The sequence below is a fragment of the Terrapene carolina genome, unplaced genomic scaffold (genome assembly GCF_002925995.2).
Source record: "Terrapene carolina triunguis isolate 2854851 unplaced genomic scaffold, T_m_triunguis-2.0 Scaffold193, whole genome shotgun sequence".
NCBI lineage: Eukaryota > Metazoa > Chordata > Testudines > Emydidae > Terrapene > Terrapene triunguis.
Window position 1 is genome coordinate 7,264,959 of NW_020664544.1, and position 9,933 is coordinate 7,274,891.

The 9,933-nt window shown below is 58.0% G+C and overlaps 1 protein-coding gene across 1 annotated transcript; it reads right to left on the bottom strand.

Moving 5' to 3' along the window:
• Window positions 1-218: 218 nt before the first annotated feature.
• Window positions 219-2,102, bottom strand: LOC112106271 (peptide YY-like). Its single transcript, XM_024199431.2, has 3 exons — window positions 1,915-2,102; window positions 835-915; window positions 219-243 (listed from the first exon to the last, which is right to left on the bottom strand). The coding sequence occupies exons 1-3, from the start codon at window positions 2,100-2,102 to the stop codon at window positions 219-221; spliced, it is 294 nt and encodes a 97-aa protein (XP_024055199.1).
• Window positions 2,103-9,933: the final 7,831 nt, after the last annotated feature.

A 9,933-nucleotide genomic window follows, 5' to 3' on the forward strand; every position in this document is an offset into this window, starting at 1 on the left:
AGGTGCTGTACGGGGGGCGGGGGGAGGTCTCGGTGCCTCGGAGAGGGCTGCGGTGGGGCTGGGGAGGGGGCCGGAAAAGGGGGGTGGGGGGGAGGAGGGAAGACCTTCTTCGCAGAGAGATTTCCAGCTCCTCAGGGCTCAATTAAAAACGCAAATGACACCAAAAGACTCGGGAACATTTAAAAAGAGGCCGTGGGGGGCGGGGAGGGGGGAGCCCGTCACCATAGGTAGGAGTCCTCGTACCTGCCGGAGAGAGTGGGGAGTTAGACACTGGGGCAACGTCAGGCAGAGCCCCCCCTCCCCACCAGCCCCCTCAGCCTTATCCCCATCTCTCCCTCCGCCCCACAGAGCAGCCAGTCGCTGACCCCCCCCTGCTCACGGGAGCCCCCCGCCCCAATGCCGCCACTGGGATACACTTCCCCCAGCCTACGGGGAGGGCAGGGCCGGCCTGGGGGTTGGGGAGGGGTTGGGGCATACGGGGACCACCCCTCCCTGGACCCCAGCCTAGCCTCCCCCCGAAACCTGTACCACTCATGTAGGACCCGAGCCATGGAGTTCGGATCTGGATTCCAAGGCCCCTCACTGGGCAGGGGGTCCGGTCTGGGAAAGGGGCGGGGGTTGATCCAGGCCCTAAGGGCCATCGGCTCCAGATCTCCACTCAGATCTAGGGTCCCACAAGCGGCCGGTTCCCAGGGGTGGTGTAGAACAATGGGGGGCACTCGGACGACAGCATGGCCTTGGCCCCAGTGCATCCCCTGCCACCCTGGAGTGTGTGTGTGGGGGGAGCGCCGACTTTGGAGCGAAGGGAACCCCAGAGGCCGGGGGCACGCTCACCGCGATCTGCCGGTGTGGTCGCTGCTGTCCCCGAAGATCAGCTCGGACATCAGGGCCTCTGGGCTGGATCTCTTCCCGTACCTGGGGGGCAGTTAAGCAGAGCACAGGGTTCACGGACGTGGCCTGGTGGAGGGAGGCCCCAGAGCCCAGCCTCTCTCCCCAGCTACTCGGAAAGGCGGAAAGGGGCACAGATGTGGGGCAGACGGCATCAGTGAGAGTGGAGTGTGCCAGGACGCAGGGAGGGGGGGCACAAGGCATGGGGGTGTGTCTGAGTGTGCAAGGGGGGTGTGAGTGTGTGGAGAGGGCAGTGGGGGTGTGTCTTAGTGTGTGGAAGGGGCTGGGTGGGGGAATGTGTAAGGGAGGGGCCTGGCAGAGGAGGGTTTCAATTAGCGTGTATTAGCCCCTGGCTAACAGGCCCCCACGGGGCAAGCTGTGTTGATGGAGCTGGTGCCTAATGTGCCGTTTCATGGCTGCCATTTTCGCTGTGCTCCCCCAAGGACCCCCCAGGGGCCGGGGGACCCAGCAGCCTGCCTCTTCCACAGGCTACGCTGGGAGATTATCCAGGGCAGAGGGAGAATGAAACTCACGATTCTCGCTGGAGTGAGAACACGGAGCCGGGAATGACACCGCAGACCCAGATCTGGCTGGGACCGGGGGCTCGGGGAATAAACGCCTGCCCCATTCAGACACACACCCACACGGGGGAAAAACCCAGGCAACGTCGTGCACAAATTCCCACATTTGTGCATAACTGCCCGTGCTCAAAAAGATACACAGACGCACAACCACCCCCAGAGCGCAGACTTGTGCAGAGACACCCGTGCTTGTGCACAAACATGGCCCCCGACACGGCAACCCCTGGGCACAAACGCGGACTCTCCTGCACAAAACCCAGGGAGATTCCTGCCCAGCCAAAACACACCCACGTGCAGAGCACAAACACCCACACGTACAGACACCCGCACCGGCCCAAACACACAGACTTGGGCACAAGCGGTGTCCAGACACGCCTGCCCAGGGCGTGCACAACCACGTGCACAACACATAAACGCGTGCACAGCCCAACCCGCACACACGCACCGCTGCCTTGTCACTAGGTTAATGTAATGCCGCAGGGCGGAGAAGTATTTGGCCATTTCTTCCGGGGAGGCGTCGTCTCCGGGGTTCTCTGGTTTGGGGGGGTAGGCCTCCACCAGCGCCCCCAAGCAGAACAGCACACAGAGGGTCACGGCAACCAGCATGGGCCAGAGCTTCACAGAGGCGACCATCTGAGAGCGGGGCAAAAAAAGGGGTGAATATAGACATCGCCCCTTCCACCCCCTCCACTGCCCCCCGCTGTGCAACAGGGGGAAACACCCTGGCAGCTGCATTTCTATGGGGAAGGGGTTGCTGCCCGTCCGAGGATGCAATAAAAGTGGTCCTGAAAGTGTGGTGCAGGGCACGGGGCACCCGCGTAGGAATCAGGAGAGCTGGGTACTGGTCCTGGCTCTGCCACCAACCTGCTGGGTGACCTTGGGCAAGTCACTTTCCTTCTGGGTGCCTCTTTCCCCTCCCACCCTCTGTGTGTCTATTTCGATTGGAAGTCCTGCCTCTCGGGAGCCTGCCCTTGGTTGCTATCCTACAAATAACAATAGGAATGGCTGTCCAGCTTCAATCATGCCCCATCCCCTAATGGGATGCTGATCCTTCCCAGTTCCTTAGAGGACTGCTTCCAGCCTAGGGGACATTTCCATGTACCAAGAAGGGGGACAACCCATTGGTCCTGTTCTTCCCCTGCAAATGCACAGGGCAGCTGAGTTACTGAGTCTGTTCCCCCTTCCGATTCCTGACCTGCGGTTCCACATAGGGCCTGAGGTTCATCCCCACAGGTTAGCACGTCCTGGGGGGAAGTCTCCTCCCAAGAGGTGAATTTGGCCTGCTGTATCACCGCTTAGAAAGCTGTGGCTTTCAAAGGAGCCTGAATGAAGTGCCCAGCTCCCTCTGGCATCCCATAAACAAGTCACTTTTCCACCACCCCAAAGCAGCCAGCTCTGGGGTGGAACACAGCAGCTGTTAACGCTAACAGCCGGATTCTGCTGTCACCTATGCCACCGTCACAGCATTAACTTCCGTGGCATTACTGCCGACTTACGCCAGTGCAGCGAAGATCAGCCTCTATTTCCCATCTGTATTACAGGGGGATGAATACCAATACACTGATCTTTGGCATAGCGCTTTGAAGCTAGACTCCAAAGCACCGTATGCCTTCATTTATGCACCCAGGCTTATAGAGACGAACGCCGCATTTAGGACCAGACGCTGAGCTCAGGTACGCCGCTGCAAATCAGCCACAGAAGAGAGTGAGTTACACTGGTCTAAATACACACCGATTATTCTGTGTACAGCCGTAGAGTTGCAGTGTTATTTCTGTCACACTCTTTGCACGCCTGGCGCTGTACAGATAAAAGAGACGGGGCCCTTTTGTGTTTGTGCCCGCTGCACACGAAGCCGGATGTGCGGGCTCTTCGCTAGCTATGTAGTGCTATTGGATGTGTGTGCAATGTACATTCGGAGCGGGTCTCTCTGTGCTGTGTTTCTCTGCTGCATACATACTGTAAAAGGGGCAGGGGGTGGGCACTCCATGCTCGGTCAGAGGCAGCCTCTGCATGTCCATAACCAGAATTGCTTTGCATCCTAGCCAGACGCGGCACTAGAATGCACTTGCTGTGACAATGTCCTATGGAAGCAGTCGCCCATTATGTTACATCGGCCGAACGCTGTGCTACGAGGGCTGTTTCTAAGCCCCCCCGTGGTTCTAGACGATGGCGCTGAAATCAAGTGTTTAAAAGAAACTCGGCAGAGGCAGGCTTGACCCCACTGATTCTAAGGGCCTTATGGCAGGGCTCAGGTCGGCCCTGCCACGCTTGCTTCCCTTTAGTGAGCACAAGATCCGTCTAGATGTTCCCCTGACCCACTTTCCTGGAAATGTGAAGAGACGGATACTCACCCCCCATACCCGAGAGGCTGTATCGCCCTCCGCTGACAGCCCCCCTCGCTCATCAGACAAGGGGAATAGCGAACTGAGACCCAAAGCAGGAGAGATTTCGGGGTGGGGAGGGGGAGGGAAAGCAAGATGCCCCTCAAACCCCCCTCTTTAGGAGTCACCCCCGTTCCCTCCACCCCGGGCTTTCCATATTATTATGATTTGTATTGTGCTAGCCCTGAGCACAGCCCAACACCCCCGTTGTGCCAGGTGGTGTACATTATTCGGTGTATTACGGTAGCATCTAGGAGCCCTAGGCATGGCCCAGGACTCAGAGTGCCAGGTGCTGTGCATTATTACGTTAATTACGGTAGCACCTAGGAGGCCCAGGACCCCAGAGTGCCAGGCGCTGCACATTATTAGGTGTATTACGGTAGCACCTAGACGGCCCAGGACCCCAGAGTGCCAGGCGCTGCACATTCCCACGCTGCTTGGCCAGTAACTCCCACAGCCGTCCCTGCCCCGGAAGCTGATGGGAGTGAGAGACGTGGGGCCGACCCCCACCCCCTGTTGCCCAGTCGAATTGGGATGGCCCCAAACAATGGGGGTCTCTCTGCTTCCCTTGGGGAGGCCATGCCGCCACCCACAACCTCCCTCTTTGCTCGGCTTAGCCCTGACAGGGGGCAACCTGTGTGTCCCCCCCGCCCCGGCTTCCCACCTCCAGGGGAAGCGTCTGGCCCCAAGCTAAGCCCCTGGCCGAGCTACTCACCGTGGGCAGGCGTCGGGGTGCAGGAGGTAGAGAGAGCTGTGGGTGTCAGCTGGATGCGATGGGAGAACCGGGAGCTTCCAGTCCCTCTTGCTGCTCTTACGGTTCTGCCTGCGCCGGCTGCTCACCACCCAGGGGCTTTATAGCCTTGCTGGCTTGGGGAAGTAAGGAAGGAGGAAGGCTCCTCCCTCACCCTCTCCCCCCCCCCCAGCATTCGCTGATCAATGTGCTGCCATCAGCCACTCCTGGTGCCTCCCCAAGGAGAGCAGGGTCCATGCCAAGGGAGGGGGCACTGGGATGAGTCCCAGGGAGACTGGCTGATAAGCTTCCCTTTGTAAAGGACACAGGGTCGGGGGAGAGAGATGGTTGGAGCCTGCGGTGGGACTGACTCCACCGTGGCTGGGTGCTGCAGGTGGGCACGGATCGGAACAGGAGAGGGTGGAGGTGCTACAGTGTTTGGACTCAGGAGTCCAGGGGGGTATAGCACCAAGATTCATTTGGGATCCCCTGGCAGAGTCGGGGGGCTAGCCCCCGTGTCCTGGCCAACCCCCCACATCTTCTCTGCATCAGATTCCCACTGTCATCCCAGCTGGATCCTCACACCCTGTCCCAAACTGTTATGTAGCGCTGATAAACAGCCGCCGTGTTCCAGCCCAGAGGTGGCTGCACTTCAGTGGTGGGTGAAGCGATTCTGGTTGGGCGATGGCGTGGGCAGAGTGTGAAAGGCCCGATCTGTAAGGAGGTCACTCAGGTAGGACCGACCACGCGACAACATCTGTAGAGAGAGATAGAAGACAACGGAAGGAAGGAATTGGGATGATAGATGGACAGAAAGATAAATGAACAGAGACAGACAGCAGTCAAAGTAGATTCTCTGTTGACCAATATATAGCTCGGGGGTGGGCAAACTTTTGGCCTGAGGGCCACATCTGGATATGGAAACTGTATGGCGCGCCATGAATACTCACCAAATTGGGGGTGAGGGCTCCGGCTAGGGGTGCGGGCTCGGGGGTGGAGCCAGAAATGAGGAGTTCAGGGTGCGGGAGGGGGCTCCGGGCTGGGACCAAGGGGTTCGGAGGGCAGGAGGAGGATCAAGGCTGGGGCAGGGGGTTGGGGCGTGGGAGGGTGTCAGGGGTGCAGGCTCCGGCCAGCCCTTACCTCAAGCAGTTCCCAGAACAGCTGCATGTCCCCCCTCCAGCCCCCATCGAGGGGCGAATTAAAACGTCTGGAGGCCGGATGCAGCCCCCAAGCCGTAGTTTGCCCACCCCTGATATAGCTGATGATCTATTTCAAATTCTATCTGTGTCTCTGTTCATCTCAATCCTTTCTTTCTTTCCGATAATCTATTTCAACTCCGATTTGCCTCGCAGTCCATCTCAATCTTTCTTCTTCTTCCTGCCGTAGACAGACAGACAGACAGCTGCTCAACCAGCTCCTCCAACGCTCATTCTTACCCCCCTTCGCCAGGACCAGCCAGAAACTCAACCCTTGTGTTCCCAGAATGCCAGGGCTGGAGGGTGTTTCCACGTGACCTTACCAGCTTAGGAGAGCTCCAGAGCATGGAGTGGGGTAGGACCAAGGTTTTGTTGCGAGGGATTTCGACTGCAAGCTCTTTCGGGTGGGGGCTTTTTGTTGTGGGTCTCTGCAGCACCTAGCACCATGGGGGCCTATTTGGGGATCTCTCGGTGCTAGAATAATATATAATAATACCCGGTGGGCACTTTATTTGCCGCGGGGGAGCTACGCCGGGGTGCCAGCCGAACGCCGCTAGCCCCTCGGCCCTGCGCCACACCAGCGCGTATTCTGTATGCGCCACGTATTCCGGAACTGTCTTCAAGGCATGTGACCGGTGCCATTTTCCAACCCCTTCGCCTGGCAAGCCAAGCTTGCCACAATAACCTGAATCCAACCGGTCTGGCCTGGAGGGAGGGGAAAAAAAACCCTAATTCCCCTTTTCTACATCAAACCCTTCCCTGACTGGAAAAATCGTATTTCTCCTGTCCTGCCGCGTGCTGTTCCAAAGGGGAAATTCCCCCTCCCCGCTGGGATGAGGCATCAGTTTGGCTCAGGAGATCTGGCCCCTTGATCTTGTCCACGAGCCCAGACTGCCCATTGCCCGCTCCTGCATGTCGGAGCAGCGTCCCCTGCAGGACGGGCAGATTCGACATTTCAGGGCCAAAGGGAAAGATTTGGGGGAAGGGGAGCGGTTTGCAGCTGCTTGGGACTTGCAGCGTTAGCCTGGGTCCACAGAGCAGTTGGACAGCCGGGGCAGCTGGGCATGTCTAAACCTGCTGCGATCACGCCTCTTCGTGGCAGTTCAGACACCCCTGCGCCGTAGCCCAGACCGGGCTGCAGCAGTGGGCAGAGTGCAGGTGACACGGACAGAGGTGAATGCTGAGCACCACGTGGTTTGTCCCCACCCCGATCTACACAGGTCGGGAGCTAATCCCGTCTCACTCCGCACAAGGCTGTTTGGGGGACAGTGCCAGCAGAGGTGGCGGGGGGAGGCAGGGACGGCTATAAATAAACAGCCGTGCGGACGTAATGACTCAGCGGCGGAGGAGAAAGGACAGGAACATAAAAGGCAAACTCTCCTCAACGGCTTACGTCATGCAAATGGTTATGACACTGGATTCAATTTCCAGCTTTGCCGCTGACTCCCTGGGTGACCTTGAGCAAGTCACTTAGACCCAGATCCTCAAAGGGATTTAGGTGCTAAATGCCCATGGGAGTTAGGGGCCTAGACACCTTTGAGAATCCGGGCCTCAGTCTCTCTCTTTGCCTGAGGTTCCTATCTGTACAATGGGGATAAAACCATTGCCTTTCTTGGCAGGGGGGTCAGCATAAATCCATTGATGCTGAGGGATATGCTTGGAGTCATGTCATCAACATGGAAGAAAGGGTCCGGGGTGGAGACGTTAGACAGAGTGAGCAGCCTCCGGGCTCAGCCGTGCTGCACACTATTCAAACACCTAGCAAGAGACAGTCCCTGCCCCCAAACAGCTTCCAGCTGAAATAGATGAGCCAGGCACAAGCTCAGACAGGGAAACCGAGTCACGGAATAAGGGACTTGCGCAAGGCCACACGCTCAATGAGTGGCAGAGGTGAGACTAGAACCCAGGTCTCACTACACTGCCCTAGCCACTGGAGCACACTGCTGTTTGGGAAAGCCCGGGGAGAAATTCACTGGGGCTCTGCCCTGGGTATTGACCCAACCGGCCATGACACGGGAACAGAGCTGGCCCGCTCACCTAGCCAGCCGCAGGAAATATTTACAGGACACACGGCGCAGCTGCCTGACTCCTGCGGCCGGAGAGCTGGCGTCTGCCGTGCAGGGGAGCACACGGTCAGCGCCTGGAGCATGGGCCACCTCCCTAGCCCTAGAGCCTGGCTGAGTGACCCCCTCCAATAACCCAGCACCTGGGACAGTCGTCTCAGGATGGCCAGTTCTGCACAGCCATCTGTGCCCTGGGGGAGAGGCCTCAGGGGGTTCCCCTGAGCGCTCAGCACAGGGATGGCAGGGGAGGGGGATCAGCCCCCTGCCACACCATCCTTGCGACGCGCTCTGCAGGCAAAGGCACGGAGCCCCAGCGCCAAGGAGCCGGCGGGTCGCTGCGCAGAGGGACGCTCCCTGGGCGTGAGGCCATGTCCTTTGATGGATTCATCCCTGGAGCTGGCCCAGTACAAGCTGCGCCTTCCAGAAGGCTCCGCGCCCGCAATCTGCCAGCGGAGCCGCTCGCCCCGTCCCCCTGGCACGGCTTACGCCGAGCAGGAAGCCAAGGAGAGTCGGGGACTGTGCAATCTGCCTCCCGGCCCGGACACCTGCAGCATCCCCCGGGCCAGCCTGTGCTGCAGGGGGCCGCGGGGACTTAGCCAAGGAACCGCAGCACCCAGATCCCCTGCTGTGCCAGAGCTCTGTGCAACGCAAGGGAAGACAGGGCTGCTCCTGATCCTCAGGGCTGCTTTAGTTAGAGCCACCTCCGGGCTGCTCTAGCCTATGCCAGCTTGCAACGACCCCATACAGACCACTCCTCTTGCCACAGACCCTGCACTGTCTCACACACCGGAGAAATCCCTGCCCCCAGCTACCCAGCTCGGGGCAGCTTTATGGGCTCTGGACTGGGACTCAGGAGAGGTGGGTTCTAGTCCTGTCTCGGCTGCTCAGTGAGCTTGGCTGAGTCACTGCCCCCTGCCGTGCCTCAGTTTCCCCATCTGTGAAATGGGGAATCGCGATCCTGTCCTCCTTTGTAAAGCGCTGTGGACTCTAGGGATGGAAAGGGCTGCATAAGGCAATTGTAATTGGAGGCGAGGAGCTGCCCCTCGGTATCCAGAAGGCTGCTCCATTACAGTTCAAATGTCTCACCCCTTGGGGAGCTGCTAGCACCATGACTGGTGATAGCTGAACATCTCCGCCCACCCCAGCTGCCAGCTTAGGATAACCCCAGCCCATTATTAGCAATCGTTATTACAGCGGTGCCTGGAGACCAGACCAGCTGGGACCTCCTTGTGCCAGGGGCTGTACAAACACAGAGTCCTTGCCCAGCACAGCTAACAACTGGGGCAGAGGAGAGAGACAGAACAAAAACCCCCAAGCTCTTCCATAGCTCTTCCCAGCAGTAGATCTCAAAGCACTTTACAAAGGAGACCAACGTTATTCCCGTTTTTACAGATGGGGAAACTGAGGCAGGAGGATGACATGACTTGCCCAAGGCCACCCACGAGGCCAGTAGCAGAGCCAGGAATAGAACGCAGGTCGTCTGAGACTCAGTTCCCATGGGTGGGACCTTGCCCTAACACTATGTTTGCTGGCACTCCGCTCTGGGCCTGGCACTCCCACTCCCTCCAAGCGTTTGATAAAAGGTCATTTAAAAAAAAGAACCGACATAAAACAAGCTCCAAATGATTTACACACACACACACACGTGTGCAACCGCTCACATGGCCAACCAGCTCAGCCCCATAATTAGAAAGGTGAGTAATTAGTTAATTAATCACCGCTCCGCGATCGGCTCTCTCATTAAGACTCTGATTATTCTCCAGGAAAGTTTCCTGGTCCAATCAATAGTCATCAAAGCCCCTTTATGGACTGATGAGTTGCCCTTTGCAGCTCAGTTTCATTAAAACCCAACTCGGAGGTGGGGGGGAGGGACTAATTCTTTATGGATTTGGCATTAAGAGCAAAGGGCTGGATCTCGAGAGATTTGCCTCCTTCCCTCTCAGGCAAAATTCTCATTGAAGTCCCAGGGGCGTTTTCCCTGAATATGGACCAGCTAATACACTGGCACTCTTATAACAGAATCTCAAGGTGACGTACCGTCATTCCCTTGTTATGATTTATTTGTATTTTATGAATTCCAAGGAGCCCCCATCA